The sequence below is a fragment of the Lobosporangium transversale genome (assembly GCF_002105155.1).
Source record: "Lobosporangium transversale strain NRRL 3116 chromosome Unknown BCR41scaffold_26, whole genome shotgun sequence".
NCBI lineage: Eukaryota > Fungi > Mortierellomycota > Mortierellomycetes > Mortierellales > Mortierellaceae > Lobosporangium > Lobosporangium transversale.
The window spans coordinates 206047-220896 of NW_019029004.1; the positions used below are offsets into that span (position 1 = coordinate 206047).

Sequence of the window (14850 nt, forward strand, 5' to 3'; positions counted from 1 at the left end):
ATTCTGTCCTTCTCTGTCAGATGTCCTTGATTCCCTTCAAGTGGTTGGCATGATCAAAATAATAAAAACTCTACTGATTATTTACATGCTAATAGGCAATATGAATAGAGATTATGAATAGAAATATAAAAAGATAACGATGTTTTCCGTCTTTGTTGTTGTAGCTTTGGGTTTTTCTTGATCTACTATCTTGTCTTGCCTCCTTCCATTCTACTTCTCTTGTTTGCATCAGTCGGGAAAGTAAAGCCAAATATAGGAGATAATTCGTTGTTTGTTGTTTATGTGTTGAATGTATTGTAAAACCATCACACGCGTCTTTATCTTGCTTTTTCGTTACTTTAAGAACTGCATTTCTCATTCTGATAGTCTATCCGTTTTATATCACCTCTGTTATTGTAAAAATAAAAATAAAAAATAAAAAACACACAACGCAAGGGGGAAAGTCACGCAAAAAGTTTATAATGATTTATAGTTATCAACGTATTATTGAACTATTTAAACATTATATTTGTATGCAATAACGGGGCTGTTGTTGAAGTTGTTCAAAAGCAACAGTGGGTGGATTTCTTCTTTGGAATTAAAACATGTTTCTATCGAACCTGAACTTGTTGAACCTGTATCTATTGAATACCGAGCAAAAAAAAAAAAAAAAAAAAAAACTGTGTAGCGAAAAGATTTATTGTGTAACAGTTATTATGAAGAATAAAAAGCGTTTTGAAAAGAAAAAAAAAGAGGGAGCTTATTCTTATTTTTCGGCAACTGTTGCCTCAAGGGCCAAAACTAGTGAACATAGCCGCCCGGTTGTTTCCGCATCGTCGATATCGTCTTGAGAAGCCGAAATATTCAACTGCTGAACGCATTGTCCTTCGCTATTCATGCTCAAGCCTAGATTTGACATAGCCAACGACAAAAGTCTTGAGGAGTTTTTCCATACCGTAACTGGAGAAAAAGGAAACTCGCCACTTGCAGGAGATACAATGGGAGAGAGTGGTTTTTTTTTTTTTTTTTTTTTTTTTTGATCGGGTTGACACATCGTTATTAACTTTACCATTCCTTATGCATTTAAGAGTCCAAGATCATGTTTGTGTGCGAGGAGAAGAGACGAACTAGGGAGAATTATACCGCAAGGGTACACACAAACCCAACGCATTCTTTTATTGATGCTTTGTTTCCTCCAGCCCGTTTTCTTTCACATGCGGCCACCTACAACTATGGCAGACAAATATTTAAGCTTCAACTCATATCCATACTCATACCCATCAACATATTTAGTCCCAGACAGGCAATTGGTGGTGTTAGCAGCAACTACTTGGAGATATGGAGAAACTGCAAAACAAAGTTTAACAGGGAAGGTCAATTCGTGTGGTAGTTGCTCCTTCATCGACTCTAAACGTTTATCTCAATATCATAAAGTAGATCCAGGGATTAAAGACTTTCATTTGTTGTCTGATACTCAACTACACACATCATATGTTATTTCGCAAACAGTCAAAAGAGATCCTGGTTTTTTTACGCCGCCTTTTTTTTTTGTCCGTGTCATTTGAGAATATCTCTAGGAAGAGATTGTGGTCTCAGGATCAGAAGTCTCTGGAAACAAAAATGTCATCAAACTAGCAAACCAGGAAAAAAAAAAAAAAAAAAAAAAAAAAAAAAAGAAGCATAGGACTCTAAATTGAGATTAATGGAGTGTTTCTCATTTTCTTTTTTATTATTACTGCCTGCTGTTGACATTGTTATGATCAACCATCTCATGGTCGTTCTGGATATATTTCAGGAACTATTTTAGAAAGCAACAGATCTAACGCAATATAGACCAAATGCTTATTACAAATCTTGCTCTGGAAGGGTTCTAATGCCTCCTTTGCAGCAACCAGATGATGAACGCCATTATCTCCGAAAAATGTGTCACGTAGTAATGCTATGGTTTCATAGATTTCCAATAAAAAAAAAAAAAAAAAAAGAGAGAGACAGTGAGTATATTAGCATCCGTGCTCAAATAGTAGTCATATTAAATATTCTTGCGCATGCATGATAGATAAGTCTACCTGGCACACTTCTCAAAATACGGCGCTCTGCCTCCTTACGCGCCTTCTCCACCTCATCTCCACCTCTCGGCCTTGGTGGGGAAGACGCTGGATCTGGCCACAAGGCATTCCGGCCTGCTTGGATATACATGACCAACCGAGGTTCCGCGAAAATCCAATAGACTCCGTGGGCAAGTAACCTGTTCAAAAATTAAAAAGAAGTTTAAACTCCAATCTTCTCAAGGTATTCAAAGATGGCGTCAGGACCTAAAAGAAGGAAAAAAAAAAAAAAAAAAAAACATACCGATCGATGATATTCCCACCAAATGTCCGGATTAGAGGCCAGCCCATGATTTCCCATTGTCTCCAGATTACAGGATTGCGCTCCTCTAGATAAAAGATCTCTTTTAGCAATTTTATGGTGCTCATCTCTAGGTTCGTTTGTTCCGGCGCCTCTAGTTCCGCATAGATCCAAACCACTGATTGAGAGATTTGGTTGACCTTACTAGGGACTGACAGCATAAAATTCAAAAACGCTGCCAGGAAAATCCCAAAGGGAATAAGGACATTATTGATCATATATTTGGTATATTTTGGAGGTGCCTCTGTAACAGCCCAGATAGCTGTCCTCCGTATCCGTGATGATGAAGTCATCGAACGAGTATTTCTGCCGCGTCTTTGTTGCGCTTGTATATACCGATTCCCTCCATTTCCCGTGGTCCTATCGAGAGTTCGACTAGTATCTCTGTCACGTAATAGAATTGGTTTGTTGGTCAACATTGGTATCTGAAGAGGTGGTTCTAGTGAAGGGACGTACTGAGACACTGAAAGTGGCTCAATAGGGCTTGCAGAGCGAAAACTCGAGTCCAAAAAGGGTGATGGTACTCTATTGATCTCTAAATTATTGGCAAGGCACTGAGGATGCAATCCATCATTTCTCTCAGGCCTTAAAAATGATGTCTGTGAGCGTTTGCTCTCTTGCTGATATATTCCTAAAGCGGATGACTGAGCGTCTTGTAACATCGTAACCATTTCATCTGTGGTCTGAATATTTGGTGTTGAGGACCGATGAGTCATGCCTCCAGGCGGCCCGCCCTTATAACGCCCCAAGCTTGCAAGGAATGCAGTAAAGTTGTCGTCCGACGTATCCATTTTGTCTGCAGCCTTTTTCAAGAATTCTTCATATTTTTCATCCGTAGGCTCAAAATCAACTAGAAGCTATATCAAGATATAGATATAGGTATATTTTTGTTCAGCATGAGTGGGCTGGATAATGTGAGAACAATACTTGAGACAACACAACAAATTGAAGCTAAGAGAAATGATCAAAACTTTACAGTATTAACAATATAATTGACCATGTCTGGTTCAGTGAGGATCTCGACTAGGCTTCGAAGAACTAGGCAGCACAGAATTTCCCGTACGAGCCATCGAACACAATCAGAGTCGTATTCGGATTTGGGTAGCAGTATCCGCAAGAGCTCATCCGCCAGTTGTCGAAGGTACTCCTTTTCAGATTCTTCGCCATTATGCAATGCAAAATGAGGCTGTAGTCCATGAAAGATGGACTCAATTGTCTGGTTGGGAGCATAGGCTGTTTCCACTTTTTGAGTCGCCTGTCTATAATCAACATAATGTCTCCGAAGCACATCTGGCACATCCTGTAGTAATAGCCCCACCCAATTGACCTATACGGTTTTACAATCAAAATGCACTTCCCGTTAGCTGGCATAAAAACCTTTCATACACACAAAAGTTGATTTTTTTTAAAAAAATAAAAAAAATCCTGTTACCTCCCTACATCGCTGTTCCAATTTGCGTGCAATATCGATTATGATATTTACAATAGACGTAATCAATTGTGGATCAGTTGATATGCTAGAATACCATGATTGAATAAAGTCTCTGACTAGTAAGGCCAGAAAATGATATGCTTCTGCATCGAGATCTGGAAGAGGTTGACTCAATAGTTGAGGTACAGGTTCTCGCAATTGAATGTGTCGTGGAAACAGAATGCGTAGGTAAGATGGTACTGGTGGGGAAGCTACAGAGCCTGGTGAATTGTTTGGACGGTATGCAAGTTTACTCTTTCGAGATGATGGCTGCTGCTGTTGTTGCATCCGTGTGTCCCTGTTCCTCTTGTCTGGCATGTTAACTGGTCATTGTTGGATGTTTTTGGAGATGTCATTGGTTGTTCTGCGTGCGCTCGTGTGAACATGTGCATCGAACAAACAGTCACCAATGCAGGGGAATGGAAAGCCCCCTCATTTGTGCTCATCGCGCTCGTGCTGAGTGCCTGGAATATCAAATGGAGCGTGTGATCAAATAAATATGTTTGTTTTTTGTACATGTAGTTTCTAAAGGTTCGGTCAATGCAGATCAGTCGCGGTAAGATACACATGCATGTTTGCTGTGGGCACAGCACAGACAACATGTACATGTACAGTACAGAAAATACGTCTAAGGATGGAATTGGTTCCTCCTGCTCCTGGGACAAGGAAGTTTATTCCATTTCATTGGGGCGGAGAAAAATTTGGTACGGCATCAGGATGCTGACATCATATTGTACAAATTTATACCGCTGAAATATTAGATCGAATGCAGATCCACCATTTGTACAAAATCCCACGACGCCAACACAGATCAACTCCAGAGGACAACAGGATTAAGATGAATTGATAAAGGCATTAGTCATTCAATAATTACCACCTATCTCGATCGGATGGGATATTAAGGCGTATATTCTCATTGTTACTCTCAGTAACAGTATACGAGAAAGCTTAACTCTCCCCAACGATGCACTCAGGTTTAACATGAAGGACGAAGTATGCACAGAAAATAAAGTATTCCTCCATAAGAACAGCCAGCAAGAGTTCAGCAGGAACAGAAGATAAAATTAGAACAACTGATTTTTTTTACTTTTTTTTATTTTATTGATGCACAATAAAGAAACGCGTTTTCAATATTGAGATCGCGCTCCGCAATATGAATAGCAGCACAAATGGCTCAAATGAGAGCAAGGGAAATACTATTATAAAAGAAAAAGAGATAGACAAAAAGAAAAGAGTGGGCAGCGTTATCAAGGAATTACATTTGGAAAATATTTGTATGAAAGGTGAGGAATGTGAGGCTGAAAACCAAAGACTAGATACTCTGCTCTTGACAGGGAAGAGGCGGGCTATAAACACTACCCAGCCCATCCTTCATTGCCCCATGAGAATGACCATGTAAATATGATCGCGTAGTGGAATACAAAATTAACTCTTCCTTCTTCAACGGACAATGTTATGCATTGATCATCCCCCCTACATACACGCATATTATACACAGACCAGAAAAAGGAGAAAAAAGTTAAAAGAACAAATAATAGGGATTACAAAGGTGAGCACCGTACCTTCAACATGCCTCGAACAAACCATATCCACCAATGACCAGAAAAGCCCAGAGAAAGCATTCGATTGCAACCCAAAAAAATCCATCTTAAAAAATAGGGGGAGGGAAAAGATTGAAAACATGTTATGGCAGCAGGGTAACAAGCGACAGAGCAGGGAATAGACAAAGACAAGTTCAGGTCGATGGAGGAATAGACATGAGAATAGAGCGAATGGTCAGGACAGATGAGAGAGCGGAGCAGAGTCAGGGTCAAAGTTCGAACAGACCACGCGTGCTTGAGTAAATGTAATGTGCCTCAAAATGGAGGACCCCGGTCCAAGTGTGAAAGTCAATCAGTCGATTGACTCTAGACTTGTCTACCCTTTATTTTCTCAGGGACAAGAGTTGTTCCCTTTGTCTCTTCATCTTCATCTTCCTCTTTTCTTCTCTTTTCTTTATCTCTTACTCTCCATTCTTCAATCAACCTTTGATTTCTTTTCTTTTCTTTTCTTTTCTTTTCCTTTCTTTTTTGCTGTCTGCAACATCCCCAATTATTTCACTACATTTTTTTAATCTTTCTTTGTGTGTTTTCTCCTTATCGTTTCTCCCGCCCAGCTTGGCCTAAAAAGTCTTTCTTATCTATCATTGCAACTCGTTCACCTGTCTGTAAAGCAACGCTGTCTAGTTCAATTCCATCGCTTCACAAATAATAACACGCGTGCGCTTTTCGTTCGCAGTGTTGAAATATAATTGCTGTGTATTTGTGCACTTTTATTGTTTGTAAGTTAAAGTTGCAAAACGAATGGACAAAAACAAAAAAAGAGTAATGAAAGTCGACATGCGACATGCATGTTGACTTTGGCCTGTCTGTCGATCTGGATGCATGAAGAAGAGAGACATCATGATGTATTTTTCTTTTGCTACTGATGCAGAATGGGTCTCATGCATCATGCTGATCACGCATGCTCTCCCACGGGCCTTATTGGCTGGTCACTCTTTGCTTGTCTATTCTTTTGCGTGTGTTTCTGTGATATTCCCGCGTTCCTCTAACCCGTGGCACTGACCCAAGGCCCTGCGTGGGTGAACTTGTCTGCACTTTTTTTATCTCTCTTTTTTTTTTCCCTCAAAAAAAGTATCTCTTTTTTTTATTTTGCATAAACGAGCCTTCTCCAACGCGTCTCTTTCTGTCTCTTACCCTCTCTCACCAGTTTTTCCTTCCTTGTTGACCTACACCTCACAACCGGCAAACGATCTATTACTCCAACTCTCTCACACACAACTACATTTTGACTTCTTTTTCGACAACAACTGTGCTTGCTTTTGCTATTCAATATGACCGATACCCAGCTGTCCACGTCCGTTATCATTCCTCAGGAACAGCAGCTCTTGATGCTTACCCAAGGTCATCATGTCCCTGTCCAAAAGCAATCGCTGCAACAGCGTCAACAACATCAACAAAATTTATATTATCACCACCATCACTCTCAGGATCAGCAAGAGCAGCATCTCGATGACACGACACAAGATTTCTTTATACAAGATATGCCAGACAACTCAGCGGGGATTATCCAAGGGCCACCCACACTCCTACAATTGCAACATACCACAACATCTATACCTCTCGAAGAGGAGCTCAACATCTATGATTATATTCATGCAAAACAAGAAGATGAGGATGAGCATGACAGTCAAGATCAGGGTCATACCCATGCCCACGAGCGCGACCCTCTATCTGATTCGTTATCATCAAGCATGGCTGTGGTCGAAGATAACATTTCTCCCCGCCATCACACCACCGTGCGGCAGTCACCTGCTACTTCCCCATCTATCTCCTCACCGGTTCTCTCGGCCCAATCCTCGTCTTCGCCATTATTGTCGGCATTGTCTCCTTCCTCACCTTGCTCAGAGTCTAGAGCCGAACTTCAAGACGACTACTCAGTAGCAGCAACTGTCAATGATGGTCAAACAGAGCAGGACACAGCCTTCCATGAAACGACTCATATCAAGCAGGAAAGCTTGGAAAGTACTTCTCTTCTTGCTCACCATACTGGCTATATGGATACCTCGATGGAGCTCTACGGATCTACAGATCCGTCACTGATGTCGTCGCAAGCCAGTTTGATGTCACCTCCACCACAGGATCTGTTTAGAGTGCTGATGGAGGATTTTCAAGCTCAAGCAGCTATCCAACGCGAAAAGTTTTATTCTGCAACCACAGGGTCTGGGACGGGTATGGACTCGGTCGAATTCTTATTCAATGGCCTTCAGTCTCAAGACCGAGTTCAAACGCCTACCGTATCTACTACAACAATGCCGACATCTTTGTCGTCTCAGACGCAGATGAAGTCTACATCAGACTACTTGGCAGACGTTAATGGTGTCCATCCTGAGATGTCCTCTTCAAATGCATCAGTGGAACAGGATTCAAGTTACAGCGGCACTCGATCAACTTCTTCCCCCATAAATATGGACGATCTTTCTCCACCTTCTGTTAACACAAGAGCATCCTTGTCTGCTAATGAGCTTGAAGCAGACATCTCACTTTCGCCAGCATTTACAAACTCATCCTCTCTTTCATCAGGCTCAGCTACGCCAGTATTAACATCGTCATTCTCACACTCTTCAAAGACCTCGTCTTACTCTTCAGCACCAAGAGCAGCCGTCGTTGGCGTAGCATTCACCAGAATTGCCAGTCAGCATTCAAAGACAAACAATCGCGCCAGCAAAGCTAGTGATAGTATGAACATTGATGACAGTCAAATCTCAATGGTATCCCCAACGTCTCAGCATAGTTTACGGACTACTACAGAACAGCAAACTCGAGGAAGGACAGCAGAAGTGTTCAAGGAAGAAGAGGATGATCAATGGCCGGGTTCTAATGTGATCACCATGCAGCCTGCCCCTAGAAAAAAGCGGAAGATGAACCGCAATGCTGAAACTCAATCTCAAGAAGGATCACCTAGACTCAACGCTCTGCCTTCGCCCCCCTCCTCGGTGAGGACTACACCCCCTCTGCAACCCATGGCCGTGGACGGGTGCCCGACAATTGATAACTTGATTTTGCCCGATGTATGCTCTAGCCAGAACGAGCCCGTCACACCTACATCGCCATTAATGATAAAAATTGAAGCTGATATGGAACCGATATCTACAGCAAACCTCAGCTCGACTTCAGGAACAGTAACAGTTACTGACAGGGTTGCAGAAACAATCTCTCTCGCTGAGTCTGCAGAAGTCGAGGTTGGCAAAAAGTCTTCACCCACTAATGGTGGTAGCAAACGACCTTGGACGGTTGAGGAAGAAAAGTTGCTGTTGAAGCTTGTTGATGATAAGGCGCCCATCAAGGATATTGCTGAGACTCTGAATCGGTCAGTGCATTCTGTTCGTTCTCGCCGACAGGTCTTGACTGACCCTGGCTTCGTCAAAGGTAATGGGCATGCTCAGCCTCGTCGCTCCAAGCCGGATCCTGCATCCAAGTTGCCCACATACTCTCAAATGGCGTTTTTGTCGCTTGCTCGGTTACCGGAACTTCAAGGAACACTCAATGATGTCGCTAGTATGGTGGAGAAGCTCTTCAGCAGACATTTAAACCGTATTCCAAGGACAGGACACAAAAATCTGCAGATCTGGAGGGCTCAGATCTCGGATGCATTGGCACATGAGAAGGGGCATCCTCGACCCAGATTCGAGAGCTTTGGTGTCAAGCGTGGCAGGCAATGGGTCTATCGTCTAACAGATTTCGGCAAGGGTGTCATGAAGGCAATGGGATGCGTAGATCAGATCTGTGAGGACTTACTAAAGAATAATGAGCTGGCCTATGGTGAAGCAGCTCGTGGACCAGATGGCGAGAGCATTGGGACTGGTGGGGCTGATGCCGGATTGGGCCAGGGAAACGGATATGGATACAGCTACTGCCCAGAGACGACCTATAGTAACAATAACACCAGAGTGACGAATGGTGTGGCTTCAGCGGGCTCCAAGTTTTCATCGTCTCCATCAACTTCTTCATCTCCCAAGGAGATGAGTGCTAAGAGTCTAGCTGTATCGAACGCAATTGCGAATGCTATGGCGGCTATGGCAGCCGGACTTGCAGCAATGACGGCCGCTGAGGACGAGAAATCTGCTGCTGCTGCTGCTGCCGCTTCTGCAGTTACGATAGCGGGGGCAGATATCACCATGACGGCTAGTGAGGCTAGTGCTACTGCTTCAGGTTCCTCAAAGAGGACAGGACTTGTAGAGACTTCAAGCGCTACAAAGCCCAAAGCCTCGGCTTCTACTACTTTTAATACCGCCGTTATATCCGGCGCAACACGTGGAAGAGCTAAAGCATAAAACAAGAAGCTCAAGTACTAGTTTGTAGATCTTGAAATGGCTAACAAACGCCTGGCCTTGTACATAAACAAAAATAAAAAATTTTAAGCTCATTATTCTCATTTACACGACATTCTGTTTCAAGAATTGTTGGCAATAACGAGCGTGGTGGCGATGCGGTGATGGAAATAAGAGCATTCTAACTTGTCCTATTTCTCTATTTTGTTCTCCAAAATACAACTGAAAAAAAAAAAAAAAAAAAAAAAATTGAAGCATCAGCACCCTTCATGGATACCGTCCAGGCATCGGCAGAGAAAGGTAACGATGATGTAAAGTAGCAAGGATAAGTGAGTTGTTCAACTAGGCATTAAGCATGGTGAATCTAAGAAAAGTAAACAAGCCTGAAGGGAAACACAGCTCAAAACAACCCTGAGCGAGTTCAATTACAACTATTTCAACAGCCGCAACGGCAGCAGAGTAGCAAGAAAAACTGAAGACTACTGATTAAATTGAATGCTGACATTCCAATGCCACCTGTGCCTAGAGTTGTTAACGTGCTTGGATACATCTCAGTTGTCCTGGTTGGGCGATGGGTTCGAATAAAAAGTTTGGATAACCCCAATTGAAGTACAGGTTAATTAAACAAAATTAGGTCTTCACAGGCGACTGTGGAGTAGAGGAGAAAAGAGCATTTCTGTCCTTGTGTATTACTTTAAGGTTTCTCTCTGTTCCACTCGCCATTCGCCGATGGAGTAGAATTCCTTCCTCCTTCCTTCTCCACATGTCAAAAAGGATTTGAGAGCTCTCGTAAACAGGCAAAGCAAGTTGGGGATCGCCTATTGCTGCTGGATGTACAACAGCTGTGGTAGTTGTTTTCTTATTGGAACTTTGTACACATCAATCTAATGGTTGTTGAAACTTGTAGGCATAGAAGTTAAGATAGTAAATATTTCTGGACGTTAAAAAAAAAAAAAAAAAAAAAAGAGTAAAGACCATTTGTCTTTACCCCTCGGCTGTGCTTGTAGCGAAGGGCATGACTTGTTCAAAGATAAATTACATTGCAGAAGCATGTGCTTGTTTTTTATTGCTGTTGTTAATAATAATAAAGTGCTTTCTCGTAACACGGAACACAAAGAACAAGGAAGCTGACTTGGGCGTAAACAAAAAAAAGAGAGCACTGTCTGTCAATCCATGGAGGATGAAGAAAGCAACACATCATACAGAAAATGCACTCATCCAAACACCACAAGGAAACATTAAGACATGTCAGCATGTATCTAAGCAAAAAAAAAAAAAAGAGCCCTTGGACATTGGCAACAAGTAAAATGACATGGGGCATTGGTTTTACTAGTTTGCTCTTTCTAGTTCTTATTACTTTAGTCATCCTCCTTTGTGGGTCTTCTTCTTTCTCTCTTTCTTGGTATTTTTTCTTTTTTTTTCTCTTTTTTTTTTCTTCATCTCATCGATTCTTAAACCTCATTTCAACAAACCTACTTTAATGCACGAGACCATAAACAGGGTAAAGTAATTAATTTATCCACTGGCTGAATTTTTCTCCACACATTGTCTCCTTTTCCCCCAAAATGAGCACTGTTTTAATCGAGAGCCAGCACTGCAAAAAACGCAACTCTTAATGCACTTGCTCTCACTCATTCCGCAACGGTCAGAATTGTCCAATGCATTCATTGCTTGGTGTGTCATTCCAACCGGACGCGTTCCTGAAAAAAAGGTAGAAAAAATGACTGACATTTAGTCTTATTGATGGCATTCTTACTTCAGCATACGTAGCATAGCGAAACAGTAAAGCAGACGTCAACACAGAAACAACGGCAACAAGTGCAGTAAAAAAAAGTCAATTTAGTATGACCGTCGAGACTCCGGAAGCAGTCGCTGAGGTGCAAGAGGTCAAGGACACATCTACCACTAAATCACAAACCATCCCTGCAACCGATTCAACCAACTATGATATTGAGGTTGAGAATCTCTCTCTGTCTGAAGCAATCGTTGCTATTGGAAACGATGCTTTAGCCAATGGATCATCAACCACAACTGCCTCGACTTCTCCAAGCACGCCGTCAGGCACTGTAACCCCTTCGTCTGCATCAGTGACAACCTTGGACGATGATAACGACATTGAAAATAATGATGACGATAGCTCCGATGTCTTTCAAGACGCTGTGGACGAGCTGCCGGCGACACGCAAGCTTCACCAGCGATTGTCCCAGTACTTGCCTCAAAGCCGTCAAGTAGAAGAATGGGAGCAGATCATGCAAGACTGGGAACGTGTCATGGCAGAGAAACGGATCCAGGATGCCAAGCTCAACCTAGTTGAACAAGAAAACAAGCGTATGAGGGCTCAAGTGCAAGATCTGGAGGCTTCCAAGGCAGAGCTCGAGAAAGAATACTCAGAAAAGCTGAATAAGCTAGAAGTGGCTAATAAGGAATTGGTTAACAAGACCAAAGACCCAGCCAAGGAAACTGTGGCGCTTAAGAGCCAATTGGAGGAAGCAGACGCCGAGAAAGAGTTGTTCAAATTGATGCTGGAAGAAACTGAAGGAGAAAAGAAGCGAATCGAGCTGAGGGCAGTACAGCTGGAGAAGGAGAAAGATCAATGGGGCACTAAAGCCCAAAAAATCAATGCGCTCAAGAACAGACTGAGACTTCGGTCAGCTCAATTCCAGTTACTGTCAACATCGACATCTGCGCTTTTAGCACAGATCGATGGAACCAAGCCAGACAAGGAGCGGAAGCGATTGATGGATCAAGTCATAACACTTGAATCAGACCGTTCACGGTTAGCAGCCATGGTGAAGGACACCATAAACTCTACTACTGAGATGACTCCTTCGGGTTCAACAGCAGTAGATGTCTCCACACTCTCGAATGAGGAGCTCGTGAACGAGAACATGAAACTGAGCAACGAGTTACAGATGGCTAAGGTTGAGTGTTCGCTTCTGCAGCGCCGCATTGAAGCTTTTGAGGTGACGTTACATGACGTCCGTGTTGCACTCGCCAATTCAGAAGCTCATGCGGAGAATCTCGAGATGAAGAAGTACGACCTTCAAGACAAGCTCGCTGCTGCAGAGGGCAACTTGGATCGCGCTAGAATCGAGTCGACCAAGTATCAAGCCTTGCACAAGGAAATGTTGGAGAAGAATGATAAGCTCGACCGAGAAATGCAGGTCGTCAAGGCACGCTTTGAGGCCAAAGACCGTGTGTTGGTCACCACCCAGAAGCAGCTGGCTGCTGCTAAGGCAGATGGTGGCCTCTTAAAGACCATTCGGCGGGAGCTCGAGTCCGTGTTGTTTGACTACAACACAGTGGTGCAGCACTTTATGGACATCCAGGTCCAGGCTATCGCCGCCAAGTCTCTGGCCAATAATCTAAAGCGTAAGAACAATGAGCTTCAGGCCCAACTAACACATTATCGATCCATGCTGCTCGGTATCAAGTCCTTCAATAACAATGATCCCATCAAGTCGCCCACCGTCACCACACTCCGGTCCGAGTTCCGTGTGTTATTGGAGAAGATCCAAGAGGAACACAATGCCCAGGTGGATAAGGAACGTGCAGATAGGTCGAAGGCGCAAGACTGGAATCGAAAGCTACGAATGGAGAAAGACTTTATGAAGCTGGAACTTCAGAATCAGATCGAGAAATGGAGGCGTGTCTCAATTTATTGGGAAGACAAATGGCGCAAGACTGCCAATGATTTGCATGAGGCTGTAACAAGCGGTACTACCTCCGATGTTCTGTTTGAAATTGCTTCCGCACATCCTAATCTTCAACAAACAGGCGCCACACCACCATCTGTGCTCTCGTCCCCTAGGCCCAGCCAAAGCTTGACCAATAGTGCCGCGGCTGCTAAGAGACGTTCACTCGCTATTTTGACAAGTATCGGCGGTGGCAGCAGTAGTACTAATAGCGTGGGACCAAATGACGCGCCAATGACACCTTCAGCTATGAAACAACAAATAATGGAAAGTAAACTGCGCTCTGCAGGTAGCAGCAATAGTGGGGGATCGGGTTTGCATTCACGCCAGAACAGCAGCTCTCTTTTCCAAGCATCTCCTAGCTTCGCATCCTTGATCAACGCCAACCCGCCAGTGACCGCCATCTCCTCGCCGCCTCTTCCTGCCAACACAAGTCCTTCGACTGCCACACTGACTGTAGGCGCTATTACAGAATCTATTACAGACCTAGTCTCGAGCGTGAAACCGTTCTTAAGCCGCAGCATTTCTCAGACCAGCAGTAATAGCAGCACCAGTCCTACTGGAGCACCCAGCTCGCTCATCGGTAGTGTTGGTACGGGCCGCGGTAGGAGTAACAGCGTCACGTTTAACCCACTTAGTCACAATCCAGGCCCCTTGAGCCCATCTTCAAGGTTGGCTGCAGCCTCAACTCTCAGGACTCCTATTGCAGCAGGATTACCTGCCAACGTTACAGGAGTAGGCGCAAAGGGCAACACGTCTGTTTCCAAAACATCCTTACGATCCAGGTCCATGGCCACCTCAGCAATTGGAACTGCACGCTCACAGGCACTCCAAGCCAATATATCAAGCTCAAGTACAGTGACACTGGCTAGCAGAGATGCACAAACGCGTGCAAGCGCCAGTATTTCATCCATGGGACGGTCAGTCGATCAGGCACTCAGCGAGTCAGAGCAGCTGAAGGCGGATGTGAGAAGAATGTTGAACCGATGAAAAGGGAAGGAAAAAAGGGGAAAAGAAGAAGTGAGGAATGCGATAAAAGATCATCATGGAGGTCCAAAGTGGGCGTCGAAAAGATGTAGATACATACATATACATATCATACCAATAAACCATTAACACTTTAGCTGAAGGAAATATGGAATGTTGACAATTTCTTGGATGATGGCATATGTTTACTTTAATAGCGAGCGTTTTTTTTTTTTTTTTTTTTTTTTTTTGTTATATTTAATTCGCGGGCCCACGGCTGATGCCTTAAGATGCTTTGGTCCTCCGTAAAGATGCGTTCCACACTATCTCACTATATGTATATACCTTATGGGAAAATGGCTAAATAAAAATAAAAATAAAAAAAAAAAGACTTTGGTACGAGATGAATATTCGGTCTCATGGAGAGAATAAGCTCCACAACATAAGCTCACTTTGTCTCCTTT

General features: G+C 43.2%; 3 protein-coding genes across 3 annotated transcripts; 2 read left to right on the plus strand and 1 right to left on the minus strand.

Moving 5' to 3' along the window:
- Positions 1-1694: 1694 nt before the first annotated feature.
- Positions 1695-4480, minus strand: BCR41DRAFT_387558 (PXA domain-domain-containing protein). The gene is made up of 5 exons (XM_022027909.1): positions 3818-4480; positions 3362-3712; positions 2329-3242; positions 2046-2224; positions 1695-1918 (listed from the first exon to the last, which is right to left on the minus strand). Exons 1-5 carry the CDS (start codon positions 4172-4174, stop codon positions 1749-1751), a joined length of 1971 nt encoding a protein of 656 aa, XP_021879955.1. The 5' UTR covers positions 4175-4480; the 3' UTR covers positions 1695-1748.
- Positions 4481-6349: 1869 nt separating this feature from the next.
- Positions 6350-9819, plus strand: BCR41DRAFT_104417 (hypothetical protein). The gene has a single exon (XM_022019332.1). The coding sequence runs from the start codon at positions 6729-6731 to the stop codon at positions 9726-9728; it is 3000 nt and encodes a 999-aa protein (XP_021879956.1). The 5' UTR covers positions 6350-6728; the 3' UTR covers positions 9729-9819.
- Positions 9820-11132: 1313 nt separating this feature from the next.
- BCR41DRAFT_423284 (hypothetical protein) lies at positions 11133-14547 on the plus strand. Its single transcript, XM_022030278.1, has 2 exons — positions 11133-11226; positions 11487-14547. Exon 2 carries the CDS (start codon positions 11570-11572, stop codon positions 14408-14410), a length of 2841 nt encoding a protein of 946 aa, XP_021879957.1. The 5' UTR covers positions 11133-11226; positions 11487-11569; the 3' UTR covers positions 14411-14547.
- The last annotated feature ends 303 nt before the right edge of the window (positions 14548-14850 follow it).